The sequence below is a fragment of the Equus przewalskii genome, unplaced genomic scaffold, assembly GCF_037783145.1.
Source record: "Equus przewalskii isolate Varuska unplaced genomic scaffold, EquPr2 ChrUn-10, whole genome shotgun sequence".
Lineage (NCBI taxonomy): Eukaryota > Metazoa > Chordata > Mammalia > Perissodactyla > Equidae > Equus > Equus przewalskii.
This window is the reverse complement of record NW_027228747.1, coordinates 3,587,141-3,602,277: the sequence shown is the minus strand read 5'-3', so window position 1 is coordinate 3,602,277 and position 15,137 is coordinate 3,587,141. Positions and strand designations below refer to the sequence as shown.

The window sequence follows — 15,137 nt, the reverse complement described above, 5'->3', positions numbered from 1 at the left end:
CACCATAGTTGGTATCTCATTCATTCTTTAAACAAAGATTTGCCAGTTAAAACATTCCAGATTAAATGTTTTTTCTTTAGTTTTTCAAGGACACGAAAAGGTCAATATCTCCTGCAAAATTATTTCTTAAAAGTCCATTATAAAGCATCTGCTTGCTGTTTCCAATTTCTCTCCTCTCTTTTTTAAAAAAAGTTTTGTTATGGAAATTTCCAAACCAAAGGTAGAGAAGTATAGTGAACTGCCATGTATGCATCACTCAGCTTCAATAATTATCAACGTAAATAAGGCCAATCTGTTTCATCTATACTTTCTACCCCACCCCCACTTTCTCACTGCACCTCCAAAGGATTAAGTTAAAATCAATCCCAGACATCATATCCTTTCATCATAAGTATTTCAACAGATAACCCCAGAGATAAAGACTCTTTTTAAAAACATAACTATGACAACATTATCATGCCTTTAAAAATTAGTAATTTCTTAATAATAAATACCCAGGCAGTGGTTAAAGTTAGTCAATTGTCTTACAAATGAATTTTTACATATAGTTTTTTTGACTCCAATCTCTGTTGAATACACTCCAAGTTTTTGCCCCCACCACACAACCAAAGCCTCTTTTATTAAGGTCACTGATGACCGACCTCCACGTTGCTAAATATATCAGTCCTCATCTTACTTGACATGTCAACAGCGTCTGATAATTTATTACTGCCTCCTTGAAACATTTTCTTGACTTAGCTTCTGGGATGCTACTTTCTCCTGGTTGTTTTTACTAAGGTGCTGTGCTGCTCTGTCTCCATACTCTTTTGGTTCCTCCTTTTCTCTCTAACCTCTAAATGTTGGAGCGTCTCAGGACTCAATCATATGACTCCTTCTTTTAGTCTACATTGACTCCCTAGATAATTTTAAAAAGCCGTTATAGTGGCCTAAAGACCCTATATAATTTGTCCGACTCCCCTGTCACCTCATGATCTAAATACCATCTAAGTATCAGCTAAAGACTCCCAAATTTCTATCTCCGGCCAAGACCTTTTTTCTGAACTGCAAACTCATATATCCACCTGCCTATTTGACCTCCATCTAGGTGTCTAATAGGTATCTTAAACCTAACATGTCCAAAAGCTGAATTTCTGCTTCCTGCCCCTCCTAACTCATCGTTAGAAATAATGACTCCATTCTTTTAGTTGCTTAGAACCAACTCTGGTGTCTTCCTTAACACTCCCTTCCTTTACATCCTCCATCAAATCCATTGGCAAATTCTGTCAATTTTGTGCCTTATGGTATACTCGAAATCCACCCATATGTCACCATTTTCACCTCTTACTGCCCTAGGATAAGCCTCCATCATATCTGATCACTGAAGCAGGCTCCTAACTGGTCTATCTCCAACGGCCCTTTTTCCCCAGTCTGTTCTCAGTGCAGCAGCCAGAGTGATCCTGTTAAAACATTAAGTCAGATCCTGTCAATCCTCTGTTGAAAACTTTCCAACAGGTCCTTATCTCACTCAGAGTCCTTAAAGTGATCTATGAGGTTGTACATGACCCAACCTCTCTTTACTCCCTTTGCCTCTCTGGCCTCATTTCTTCTTTCTCGACTGGCCTCCCTGTTCTTAAGTACACTCTTGCCTCAGGGCATTTGCATTTACTCTTTCCCTCAGGTATCCTTCAGGTCTCTATTCAAATGTAAGTCTTCTTTAATATCGTATTTATGTAAAATAGAAGCCACGGCCACTTGGGTTTATTTTTCTCTGCAGTGCTTACCATTATTTGATGATACTGTAGTCCCCCCCTTATCCGCGGTTTCACTTTCCGTGGTTTCAGTTACCTGAAGTCAACCGCAGTCCGAAAATATTAAATGGAAAATTCCAGAAGTAAATAATTAGTAAATTTTAAATTGCACGTCGTTTTAAGTAGCATGATGAAATTCGCGCTGTCCAGCTTCTATCCCACCCAGGATGTGAATCATCCTTTGTCCTATATACCTATGGTGTATATACTACCAGCCCATTAGTCACTTAGTAGCCTTTTGATTATCAGATCGACTGTATCGCAGTGCTTGTGTTCAAGTAACCCTTATTTTACTTAATAATGGCCCCCAAGCCAACTTTATTATTAGTTATTGTTGTTACTCTCCTACTGTGCCTAATTGATAAGTTAAACTTTAACATGAGTATTGTATGTATAGGAAAAAACGTAGTATATATAGGGTTCAGTACTATCTGTGGTTTCAGGCAACCAGTGGGGGGTCTTGGAATGTATCCCCCAAGGATAAGGGGGGACTATATATATATTTACTTATGGGTTTATTGTCTGCCTTCCCCCATGGAATGCTTTTTTCATTATAGAGCTCTTGCTTTACTGAAATGTGATCCTATCAGATTTCATCTTTTGTGAGCATTGTTGCAACTCACATATCTCTTTTATTTTTTCTTTTTGTGAGGAAGATTGGTCCTGAACTAACATCTGTTGCCAATCTTCCTCTTTTTGCTTGAGGAAGATTGTCACTGACCTAATATCTGCACCAATCTTCCTCTATTTTATGTGGGATGCTGCCACAGCGTGGCTTGAACAGTGCTACGTCCATGCCTGGGATCCCAACCTGCGAACCCCGGGCTGCCGAAGTGAAGCATGTGAATTTAACCTCTATGCCACCAGGCCGGCCCTTACATATCTCTTAATTGAAAAGCATCTGACATAACTGTAACAGAATATCTTTTCTACTTGAAGAGAGTATTAGTTCTTCTTTCTCCAGGTTGAATCAAATCACCCTTATAAGGCCTATTTTTCACTATCTCATTTTTTTATGGTCAGTATATTTTCGTATTCTTTGCAAGAACTCCATAGATGTTTAAAAGTGTAGGACCAGGGCTGGCCCGTGGCCGAGTGGTTAAGTTCGCGTGCTCCGCTTTGGCAGCCCAGGGTTTTGCTGGTTGGGATCCTGGGCGCAGACATCGCACCACTTGTCAAGCCACGCTGAGGTGGCATCCCACATGCCACAACTAGAAGGACCCACAACTAAAAATATACAACTATGTACCGGGAGACTTTGGGGAGAAAAAGGAAAAATAAAATCTTTAAAAGTGTCAGACCTAAAATCTGGTCACAATTATTAAATGTGTGACTAAAACTGAGAAGGTGACACCTCCCTGCACAGATATCATGGACCATGTTTTCCCTGAACAGTGATGACGGTATTCATTCAGTTCCTAGTCCCTTGGTTTAGGTTGAATACTTGTCTCTGTTTACTTCCATGTTTACCAGAATACTAACTTATAGCTATCCCTGATGTTCAACTTGTCTTTGGAGTTGTATTATCCTGACTAACCCACAGTATTTTTTTGTTGATGAATTTTATATTTTATCAAATACTCTTCTCTTGATCTGATTTCAGCTATTTGTGCTGATTTCTATTTTGTACAATATTAATATAGCTACACATGCTTTCGTTTATTACCATTGCCTGATATATTGTTTTTTTCTCTTCCTTTATTTTCACCTTTTGTCACTTAGTTTGGTGTGTCTCCTATTTACATTGTGCAGCTGTTTTTTAAAAAAGATAATTCTTGTCTTGTTTTAAAAATATTTTGGTTATGTTTGAACTTGTCACTAATTATTTTTCTGTGCTCTCTTATTTTTTCCCCCTTTCCTATCTATAGTTATATTTACAGATTTTTTTTCCTCTAGTGATACGGAGATTTTACTCCTTCACAAGCTCTGATGGTTACCAATAACTTTTGAACATATCCATTAAAACTTTACCAACATCTAGGTAACGTAACCTTCTCTCCCATCTCTAAGTACAGCGTTCATGGTGTAGCCGTGCCTGGTCCCTCTCTCCTTTCCCCCTTCTCTCCAAGATAGAGACCTAGAATTTACAGTTTTACTTGGGGGGTGTGTGTGTGTGTGTGTGTGTGTGTGTGTGTGTGTGTAGGGGAAGGTAATACAAAGCATTTTTGAATGTTATTCTTGATTAACAAACCAAAATAGTTGTCATTCATTCCTTGGGAGATTAGTTAAAATTACTGATTTGTCAAACCTTTGCTGGGCACCTACCTTGTGTCAGGCTCTGTACTGGGTTCAGGGATTGCAAAGATTGACACCTTTCTGCCCTTCATTAAATGGGAGAGAGGCTACCCAAACAAACGCAATTCAGGGGTTTAAGGACTTAGTAGTTAAATGAACAAAGTGGTATGGGGAACAGAGGGAGGTGGGACGTCATTAGTCATCCCACTACTTTTTGAAAAGGACAATGCTAGGACAGATACATCCACAGCATTTTCAAAGGCTTCTTCACAGCTTCTCTTACATACCGCCGGCAGGTAATCCACCAGAGAATCTGCGGGGCGCCAAAAGTGGAGGTGGGGCCCTCTCTTTGAACGTCCCCCCCGCCCACAAACGTCCTTTCTATTTTGGCTGTGCCTACAACTCCCAGAACCCAACGCGGAGGACGAAGGCGGAACCAGCTGGCCGAGCCGAGGTCTGTGATTGGTGGTGAGCTCTGGGCCAATTGGAGGAGTCGTTGTTTGGCTGTCCAGGAGAACCAGTCGGGGAGGAAGGTGGCAAGATGGTGTTGGAAAGCACTATGGTTTGGTGAGGAACTACCTCGGGGCTCCGTGGGGGGCGGGTCTGGGTAGGGGGTGCATGTCGCGCGGAGGCTGGGCGGGCCTGAGGAGGAGGTGGGGGGCTGACGGGCGAGATGCGGCCTTGGGCCGAGAGGGAAGGAGCCCGATGGACTCCCTGAGTCATCCCGGGACCGAGAGAGGAGGACAGGCCCGGGGTATCCCCCATTAACCCTCAGCCCGCAGACAGTCATTGACCGGCCGATCCCTGCTGCCTTTCTCTATTTCGCGTCGTCTTCTCTAGACCAGCCTCAGGTCTGTCTTTAGCCAGAGTCCTGCTTCTCGGACTCATCGTTACAGTCTTCTGCCCTCCTCTTCTCAGGGTAAAGGATGTTAGGAAGACAGATTATAAATCCCTTCCCTGCCCCATTCACTCTAACTCCATTACCTTTCCCTGTATCATCTTCGAAGGTGCTGTTTATAGGTTGCTTTCTATGTGTCGGACATTGGTTTACTTTATCTCACTTAAACTTCACAACACTTCAAGGTAAATATCCCTGCATTTTACAGATGAAGATACCGAGTCTCAGCAATTTTAAATGACTTACCCAAAGTCACACTGCTAATTAAGTGGTGGAGCCAGGATTTAAACCCAGGGCTATCTGACACAAAGGCTCTTCTCTGGTGAGCTGACTGTCTTCAACAGTCTCAGACTTGGGCTGAGTATGTTTTCTGAGTTGGATTAGGAGCTGAGGACACAAACTTTTGTAAGGTTTCAAGAGTTTCTTCTAAGTGTGAGCATAGAATATAATACAGAATAGTACATATACACAAATCGCGAATTGTATGGAACAGACACCTAAGAGTTTTCTTTGACGGGGAGAGGATAGCATTGCCAGATAAAATATAGGATGCCTGGTTAAGTTTGAATTTCAGATGAACAGTACTCTTTAATATAAGCAAATGGCAATAACTGTGTCCCAAATCTTGCCTGAGACATACTTAAAAGTCGTTTGTTATTTATCTGAAATTCACATTTAACTGGGAGTCCTGTATTTTTATTTGCTAAATCTGGCAACTCTGGTGAGAGGTTAGAGTAGAAAGAGGACAGGATTTGGAATCCCAAAACCTGTGTTTTGGTGTTTACCAGCTGCGTGTTCTTGAGAATATAGTAAATGTTTCTTTATAAAATGGGAATAATAGTAACATCCACTTTTCTTATAGCACAAGTAGGTAAAATGTATGTGATGGTGCTCTGTAAACTGTATAGCCCTGTGCATACATTAGTTGCCATGGTACTTGAGGAAAGAAAGAATTTAAGAGGGGCCTTGAAGAGACTTAGACAAATGTTGAGAAGGAGCTGTGATTACAGGTAGAGGGGAGGGCATGCAGGTACTGAAGTGTAAATGCCCCAGGCATATTTAGGGATTAGGGAAGAGACTGGTGTGATAGATGGTGGTTGGTTGAAGGTAGTTTTTTGTTTTTATGGGAAAGTAGATTGGACCAGGTGGAAATGTCAAATGTCAAGTGACAAAAGTCAAGCTGAGGAGGTTGACTTCTGTCCTGTAGCCTTCAGTAGAGGACTTCTGAAAAAGTCCTGAGGGTGGTGGAAGCAGAGCTGTCTGTAAAATGGCATTTAATAATATAGATGTGTCTCGATGTATAGGAGGAAAGATTGGGCCCAGAGAGACATATTGGTGGTCTATTGTAATTTCTCAGGCACAGGATAATGATAAGAACCACTCCTTTTGTCTGTAGGACCTCGTACTTTGTTGTACATCAGAATTCTCAGGAGGAGTTTATTAAAAATTGAAAATTAAAAAAAATAAATTAATACCTTTTATTTTTATTTATTTATTTAAAGTATGCTTTTTTTTGGGTGAGGAAGATTGGCCCTGAGCTAATATCTGTTGCCAATCTTCCTCTTTTGTTTTTTTGTCTCCCCAAGGCCCCAGTACATAGTTATATATCCTGTTGTAGATAGTTCTAGTTCTTCTGTGTGGGATGCTGCCACAGCATGACCTGAGGAGCGTTGTGTAGGTCTGTGCCTAGGATCCCAACCAGCGAATCCTGGGCCGCTGAAGCAGAGCTGGCGAACTTAACGACCACGCCTCCAGGCCAGCCCCTATATTCTGTTTTTAAATGAAGACTTTAGGTGGATAATATTGTAAGCCCTTATTTTGATATTAATTTTTGTTGGGAAAAATTACATACTGTTGAGCAGAAGTAGTCACAAGAGATACATATATTATTCCAATCATATACAGTTCAAAATTGGGAAAATTAAACAATGTGTTTTTTAGGGATACATACATAGTGTTTTTTTCCCAGTCCTCCTCTTTTTGCTGAGGAAGACTGGCCCTGAGCTAACATCTGTGCCCATCTTCCTCTACTTTCTATGTGGGACGCCTACCACAGCATGGTGTGCCAAGTTGTGCCATGTCTGCACCTGGGATGTGAACCGGCGAACCCCGGGCCGCTGAGAAGCGGAACATGTGCACTTAACTGCTGCACCACCGGGCCGGCCCCTACATAGTGTTTTTAACACCACCACCAATCACCCTCTTAGTGGTTCTGTTACACAACAAACTGTCAGTTCTCACTATCTCTCAAGCCCCCTTTCTTGCTCTGACACCTTTCTTCCAGCCTTTATCCATTTGCTGGTCTTGCCCACAATCCTTATACTTAGTAGCTGTTCCATCTGAACTATCCTCAAAGCCTCCATTGTCTTTTATGTTTGGACTCACTAGATTTGAAGCTAGAGAGGCAGTTACTTCCCTGCTGGGAGAATAATCAGAAGCAGTGTATCCAGAAAAAAAGAAAACAGTGCACGGTCAGTAGAGTTGCCTTTGACCTCCTTCACATAGATTGAGTTTTCACTTTAAGGACTAGTCTGTGTTTCATGCTTACTGTTAGTCACTGTGCTAAGTATTTTCCATGCATTTAATCCTCATATCAATCCTATAAGGGTAGGTACAATAAAACCCATTTTACAGATGAGCTAACTGGACCTTAGAGAAATTAAGTACCTTCCTTAGGATCATGGAATTAGTAAGTAGCAGAGTGGGAATTTGAACCTCAACCTGAACACTTCCCTTTGCTCCCTTTTCTCCTTGCCTTCCAGTAGCTTCTTAATTAACTCTTCATCATTTCTGGTTTGTATTTATTGCCAGGTGAGGGATACTAAAGAAGAAAATTTCCCCCAAGTCCATATTTTGCTTGCCAGTAGAAATGAGGCATCTCATGTAGGACACTGCTTTCTTCCATCAGCACAGACGGAATCACTGACTGTTAGAGTTCTCAGGGACCTCAGGTCCATCAAGAATTGAACCTGTTCATGGGGCCGGCCCGGTGGTGCAGTGGTTAAGTGCGCACGTTCTGCTTCGGCGGCCCGGGGTTCACCGGTTTGGATCCCGGGTGCGGACATGGCACCACTTGGCAAGCCATGCTGTGGTAGGCGTCCCACATAGAAAGTAGAGGAAGATGGGCACAGATGTTAGCTCAGGGCCAGTCTTCCTCAGAAAAAGAGGAGGATTGGCAGCAGTTCACTCAGGGCTAATCTTCCTCAAAAAAGAAAGAATTGATCCTGTTCAGGGACTTACATAACTGCTTCACTTACCTGCCTTCTTGTGGTCTCTGGGAAGCTGGAGCTTGTATTGCATGTGGTTTGGATTCTTGTAGATTGTGAAAAGTTGCAGGGATAGAAGAGGTGAGACCCCTCATCTATGAAAGCTCATGTTTGTAGTTCACTCCAACTGCCAAAGCTGTTAAACATTTAATCACATGGTTGCATTGTGCTTTCTTGCACTCAGTGCTGCCAAGTGGGTTATATTTTAAATATTTTTAAGTTGCCATCTTCATTTCCTACCTTTGGAATACTCCCATCTTAATTTAACGTAGCATATTCACCCATGACAATGCTTAGTAATACTTAAATGCACCTTATAAAAAGGTGATTGTGGTACATCAGTAGGTTGCAACCTTTGGTGCTTATCAGAACCACTTGTGGAGTGGAGATTTGAAATTTTTTCCTCTTTTGGTCATTTTGAGTCAGTAAGTCTGGAGTAAGGCTTGGTCATCTGTATATTGAAGAAGAAAATCCTGCAGGTGTTTTCTGTTTTCCACAAAGACTGTGAGCCACTGCCATACACCACAATGCCCCTCACAGGGGAGTGTTGAAGGAGGTGGGGGTCCCTGGAACTGGAGAGAATGCCTCAGAGATCCTACAATATGTCTTCCCTCTCCTCCTTCACTCCTAATCTGACAGTGTGGACAACAGTGAGTATATGCGGAATGGGGACTTCTTACCCACCAGGCTGCAGGCCCAACAGGACGCCGTTAACATAGTATGTCACTCCAAAACCCGCAGCAACCCTGAAAACAACGTGGGCCTCATCACCTTGGCCAAGTACGTGGGACAAAGGAGGATGGGGCTCAGTAGGTGGGTGGGTGGTGTCCCACATGTGACCTGCCTTGGTATCCAGGTTGCTACCTTTTTTTTGTTTTTTTTTTTAGATTTCATTTTTTCCTTTTTCTCCCCAAAGACCCCCGGCACATAGTTGTATATTCTTCGTTGTGGGTCCTTCTAGTTGTGGCATGTGAGACGCTGCCTCAGCGTGGTCTGATGAGCAGTGTCATGTCCGCGCCCAGGATTCAAACCAACGAAACACTGGGTCGCCTGCAGTGGAGTGCGTGAACTTAACCACTCGGCCACGGGGCCAGCCCCCAGGTTGCTACCTTTTTGTAGATTCCACAGGCTGCTTTTGCCCATCGCCTTCCTTGACTACCTTCTTCACTACTCAGTGTAAATATAAATAGCAACTTGTTAATATTAACCTGAATTTAATACAGCTATGAAGCTAAAGCTCCTGGGGTAAAATTTCACAGTATATTTTAAAGTCAATGAAAAATGATTTTGGATCAGAGCCCCCGGACATATATCACACATCTTTTACCCCAAAGTGATTTGTTTTAGGAACTGATAATCCTCAAATGGATAACCTTCCATCCCATTATACATGTAGTTAGCTGGAAATGGGTCTAGAAATAGGGAGGATGGGAGAAATACAAAGTAGCATCCAGCTGTCGTGGTGGATCATCAGGGCCCTGAGAACAAGATAACGTGAGAGCATTTTGGGGAACACTGGGAGGATTACAAAATCAAACACTTCATATTTTCTGTGCTTCATAGCTACTAAACACTAGATGTTTTTTTCCAGTTTTGTTGAGATATAATTGACATATAACATTGTATTAAGGTGTACAGCAATGATTTGATATCTATATATATAGTGAAATGATTACCGCAATAAATTATTTAATATCAATATCTCAGTAGGTTTAGTTAATATCTCTATCTCACAAAGTTACAATTTCTTTTCCTCGTGATGAGTACTTTTAAGATCTGCTCTCTAAACGCTAGATGTTTGATTAAGAAAAATAGAGATTACAGTTATTATCAAGGTCTCTAAAGAAAAGATGAGTCAATTTGGAAGCACTTGTCCTGACTTAAAATCGTGGAAATGCTTTCCCCACATCCCAGTGATTGTGAAGTGCTGACCACACTTACCCCTGACACCGGCCGCATCCTGTCCAAGCTCCACACTGTCCAACCCAAGGGCAAGATCACCTTTTGCACTGGCATCCGTGTGGCACACGTAAGTCCTACTGGATCCCTTGGATTGTTCCTCCTTGCTCTGAGGTTCTGCCTTCAATGTTGTTCATTTCTTCCCTGGAATCTTCAGCTAGAACCAGAGCAATGGAAGAGAGATGACCTAGAGAAAGGAGTAGAAAGGATGGGTGGGCTGGTAGGATGAATCCCAGCGTCAGTGAGGATTGTGAAGGGAAAAGTCCCTAGAATCGAGAATTGACCCCCTCCCTCGCCTTATCCACAGAGAGGCACAGCAAGAAGAGAAGGGTGGAGGAGGGGGTTTAGACCTTGTGTGAGCATGATGGTAGACTTGAGGTACATAGAAAATCATAAGAAAAAAAGAAGAGAGTGACAGAGGAAAGAGCTAGGTGATTCCTCTGGCTGACTGAGAACTTCCTCTTCCTTTACAAGCTGGCTCTGAAGCACCGACAAGGCAAGAATCACAAGATGCGCATCATTGCCTTTGTGGGAAGCCCGGTAGAGGACAATGAGAAGGATGTGAGTCCAAGTGACAATGGGGAATTTGGGCAGTGCATGTTTGGGAATGGGGTCTTTCAGCCCTTAGGAGAGCCTGGCAGAGGCATTTGGTTCCTCACTTTGCGGAAGGGTGGATGTGCAGAATTTGGTGTTTTGTTGGGGGACCTTAGGGAGGTCGGCTGATTTCTGTATGATTTTGTGAGGTATGTCATTTCCCCTCACAGTGTGGAACAGATTTCCTTGTCTCTCTCCCCTTCTTCCCAGCTGGTGAAACTGGCTAAACGCCTCAAGAAGGAGAAAGTAAATGTTGACATTATCAATTTTGGGGAAGAGGTGAGTAAGGACTGGTTGGGGGGCATTGACTTGATGTGGTTGTAAACAGACAATAGTCCTTACCCAGAGGCATGCCTGCACTGTGGGAGCAGCTACAGACAAGCACTGCAATGGCCGAGAATGGGGAGTGGGTCAGGAAGGACAGCCTCGTGTGTTCTTCCCTCCCCCAGGAGGTGAACACAGAAAAGCTGACAGCCTTTGTAAACACATTGAATGGCAAAGATGGAACCGGTTCTCATCTGGTGACAGTGCCTCCAGGGCCCAGTTTGGCTGATGCCCTCATCAGTTCTCCGATTCTGGCTGGTGAAGGCGGTGCCATGCTGGGTCTTGGTGCCAGTGACTTTGAATTTGGAGTGGATCCCAGTGCCGATCCTGAGCTAGCCCTGGTGAGCAAACGTTGACCTCAGGTAGAGTCCAAGGGTCCTCCTTTACTGACACACCCACACGTCACAGTTTCTCTAGGGCTAGACAGTCCTAAACACTGTCGCTCATTCTCCCAGACCCCCTTTTGGTTTCTCTTCCCCATAAATCTATCTGACCTTTAGGGACACCAATGTCAGCCTCTCTCGGTTGTTTCTCCTGATTAAACCCCAGGCTTCTCCCAAGTCCTTCCTTTTTTCCTATATCGCCTCTTTTCTCTCCAGCTTCTTCCTCATATGCATAAACCAGAAACCCCCTTTATACTCCTTTCCCACCCCTCAGCTGGCTTCTCTAGCACCTGGTAGGAGTGAGGGTAGGAGAATGTCTGACCTTGCCCTGCCCTCCATCAGGCCCTTCGTGTTTCTATGGAAGAGCAGCGACAGCGGCAGGAGGAGGAAGCACGGCGGGCAGCTGCAGCCTCTGCTGCTGAGGCTGGGATTGCTACGACTGGGACTGAAGGTGAAAGAGGTGGAATCTGAAGTCCCGGGACTGCAGAGTGCTCAGTAGAAGCTGGGTGTAGACACTGGGGAGGGAGTGGGGAGGTCCGGCATATATGGGCTGAGGGAGTGGTCTGGGAGTGGATCTGTGTACAATGTGGCATCAGTTCTACCCTGCCACTCTTCCTTTTCCCAGACTCAGACGATGCCCTGCTTAAGATGACCATCAGCCAGCAGGAGTTCAGCCGCACTGGGCTCCCTGACCTAAGCAGTATGACTGAAGAAGAGCAGATCGCTTATGCCATGCAGATGTCCCTGCAGGGCGCAGGTGAGCCACGGCCTGGGTGGTAGTGCTTAGGCAGAGAGGTTGGGGTGGGGAAATGGAACTGAACAGATTGACCTGTTTTCCTCAGAGTTCGGCCAGGCGGAATCAGCTGACATTGATGCTAGTTCAGCCATGGACACATCTGAGCCTGCTAAGGTGAGCGCCAGCGGTGACTCCCTGCCCCTATCAGGCTTAAAATCCCCTTGTGTTCAGATCCTTAGCCCTCTGGGCCTGGGACCAGTCCTCTCAGAGCTTCATAGATGAGCTCTTGGAGGAGCAGAAGGGAAGAAACACATGGATGTACGTTTCTTGTACATAAACCTTGCTAGGGCAATAGAATGCTAGTGCTCAGAGTTGGAGAAGTGTGCTAGTTTTCTGTAATTTTCCTTCCTTGCTGGTGGGAGCAGTCTGGACAGTTCTCTAGGGTATCATCTTCCCAGGAGGGTGAAAAGGATCTAGGAAAAAGAAAAAGGAGGAGTGGCTGTCTGATAGCAGGAAACCTTAATGTGATGGCATCTGTTTTTACTCTTTGAGCTCAGGAAGCAGAATTAGACTTCTCCTCTATCTGGACAGTACTAAGTGTTAGAGTTCATACCATATAGAGGCACTGGGTATTTTCCTGAATCGTCCATCCTACCTGTGGCCAGAGGTGCCCCCACCCCTAGACATCAGGTGGAGAGAGAGCTCAGGCAGGAGCATGCTTGTGTCCCTTACATTTGCCTGCTCCCCGGCCGGCCTGCCCCCTGCCACAAGCTGACACTGCCCTTTTCCAGGAGGAGGATGATTATGACGTGATGCAGGATCCTGAGTTCCTTCAGAGTGTCCTGGAGAACCTTCCAGGCGTGGATCCCAACAACGAGGCCATTCGAAATGCCATGGGCTCCCTGGCTTCCCAGGCCACCAAGGATAACAAGAAAGACAAGAAGGAGGAGGACAAGAAGTGAGACTGGAGGGAAAGGGTGGCTGAGCCTGCTCATGGTGCTGCATAGGCCGGGGTGGGACATGCAGTTAGATATGTTAACTGGAACCATTACAACCTAAATAAAGCTTGGCAACTTTTTTTTCTTTTTTGCTTCAAATAGTGGTGGCTTTGAGTGTGCAAGAGGGGAGGAGTACCTGGCCTTCTGAAGGAGGGCATTCTTCTCTATGTCTCCACTACCTGGTCTCTAAATCCTGACCCACCCGCCTTCCTCCCATCTCCACCCATGAGAGTCCCTCCTTACATTTTTACTGCCCTGGGGCTATTTCACTTTCGCATTTAGAGAAGTTTTGCTGAGAGCTACTGTGTGTGTTAGGCACTGGGGCCACAGAGGTGACTAGAAAACAGTACTGGCCTTTGGGGACCCAGAGCCCAGGGAAGGGCCAGCATGTAAGTGAGCAGTTACCCCTGTCTGCTAAGTGCCCACAGAGAAGCATGAACAAGGCACTGTGGAAACAGCAAGGAGAAACGGCAAACTCGCCGCGTCTGGGAAGGTTCCTGGAGATAGCATTTGAGCCTTCTCACAGGGCAAAAAGTGAATCAGCCAACGGGGAGGGGATGGGGATGTATCCCTTCAATAAGAACAGTCTGTGCTGATGGTGTGGAGGAGCTCTGGAGGAACTGAGTAGCTCAGAGACTGGTTGCCTGAGTGGCAGGAGACAGAGAGGGAGAGAAGGCAGTAGTCAGAACATGGAAGATCAGGGATCCTTGAGGCCTGCCTTGCACAAGGTGGAGTCTGAAGCCCCAGGATAAACATGGTGCATCACCTTGGAGCACCAAATTTAGAGAAAGGTTTCTTTGTAAGGTATGGAATAGAATGCAAAATTCACCTAATCTCCTCTTTATTATATTTAAAGAGGTAAATAATATTTGACACTTAAATTCCTTAACCTATATATAAATCATGAAGCATAACAACAAAATGACCATATCTGGAGCTACTCAATTTAAGTAGTAGAATATTACTGATGGCTTGCCACTACCTGTGCCTTCTGGAGCCCACTTCTATGTCCTCCTCAGAGACAACTATTATCCTGAATTTTACACTTAGCATTTTTTCCCTTTATAGCTTTCTCCTATATGTACAGATTCCTGGCCAGAATATGTTTAGTTTGCTGGGTTTTTTTCCTGCTTTTTTCCTCCCCCTAGCCCCCCAGAGCATAGTTGTATTTTAGTTGCGGTCCTTCTAGTGGTGGCATGTGGGATGCCGCCTCAGCATGGCCTACTGAGCAGTGCCATGTCCGTGCCCAGGATCTGAACCCTGGGCTGCCGAAGCGGAGCGTGCGAACTTAACCACTCGGCCATGGGGCCGGCCCCTAGTTTGCTGTTTTTGAGCTTTATAAAGAATAGTTTTATACTGTGAGACTTCTGGGACTTAGTTTTTAAACAAACGTGTTGTTTCTGAGGTTCATCAGAGTTGTTGCATGGAGCCATTATTCATTCATTTTGCATGGTTGTATAGCATTACATTCTGTGAATATATTACAGCCTACCCGTTTGCCTGTTGATGGACATGTGCGTTGCTTTCAGTTATTTTTCTATTATCAGCAGGTTACAGTGGAGTTTTTTGTACATCTCTCCTGATGGACCTGTGCAAGAATTTCTTTAGGATACTTTACAGGATAATGCTGAATTATTTTTCAAAGTGGTTGTACAAATTTACACTCCCTCCTGCAGTATAAGAATTCCTATTGACCATATTCTTTCCAGCCCTTGGTATTGTTACGACTTCTTAATTTCTGCCAGTCTAGTGAGGATAAAATAACTCTGTGGTCTTGATTTGCAGTTCCCTGATTACTAATGAGATTAATCATCTTTTTGTATTTTTTTCATAGGTCTTTATATTTCCATTTTTGTGAAATATCTCTTTGTGTCTTTTGGCCATTTTTCTATTGGGTTGTCTTTTTTTTTTTCTTTTTTTTGAGTGTGTGTGAGGAAGATTGGCCCTGAGCTAACAT

At 44.1% G+C, this 15,137-nt stretch overlaps 1 protein-coding gene across 6 annotated transcripts; it reads left to right on the top strand.

Moving 5' to 3' along the window:
- Window positions 1-3,396: 3,396 nt before the first annotated feature.
- On the top strand, window positions 3,397-13,279 carry PSMD4 (proteasome 26S subunit ubiquitin receptor, non-ATPase 4). Of its 6 annotated transcripts, none has more exons than XM_070607070.1 (11): window positions 4,474-4,589; window positions 7,309-7,391; window positions 8,826-8,966; window positions 10,101-10,215; window positions 10,620-10,706; window positions 10,950-11,018; window positions 11,189-11,404; window positions 11,789-11,897; window positions 12,072-12,203; window positions 12,289-12,356; window positions 12,974-13,279. In XM_070607070.1, the coding sequence occupies exons 3-11, from the start codon at window positions 8,845-8,847 to the stop codon at window positions 13,142-13,144; spliced, it is 1,089 nt and encodes a 362-aa protein (XP_070463171.1). In that variant the 5' UTR covers window positions 4,474-4,589; window positions 7,309-7,391; window positions 8,826-8,844; the 3' UTR covers window positions 13,145-13,279. The 6 variants fall into 6 exon arrangements, with proteins under 6 accessions (XP_008513211.1, XP_008513210.1, XP_070463171.1 ...); XM_008514990.2 differs by having other exon boundaries at window positions 4,512-4,589; window positions 11,789-11,906; XM_008514989.2 differs by lacking the exon at window positions 7,309-7,391 and having other exon boundaries at window positions 3,397-4,589.
- The last annotated feature ends 1,858 nt before the right edge of the window (window positions 13,280-15,137 follow it).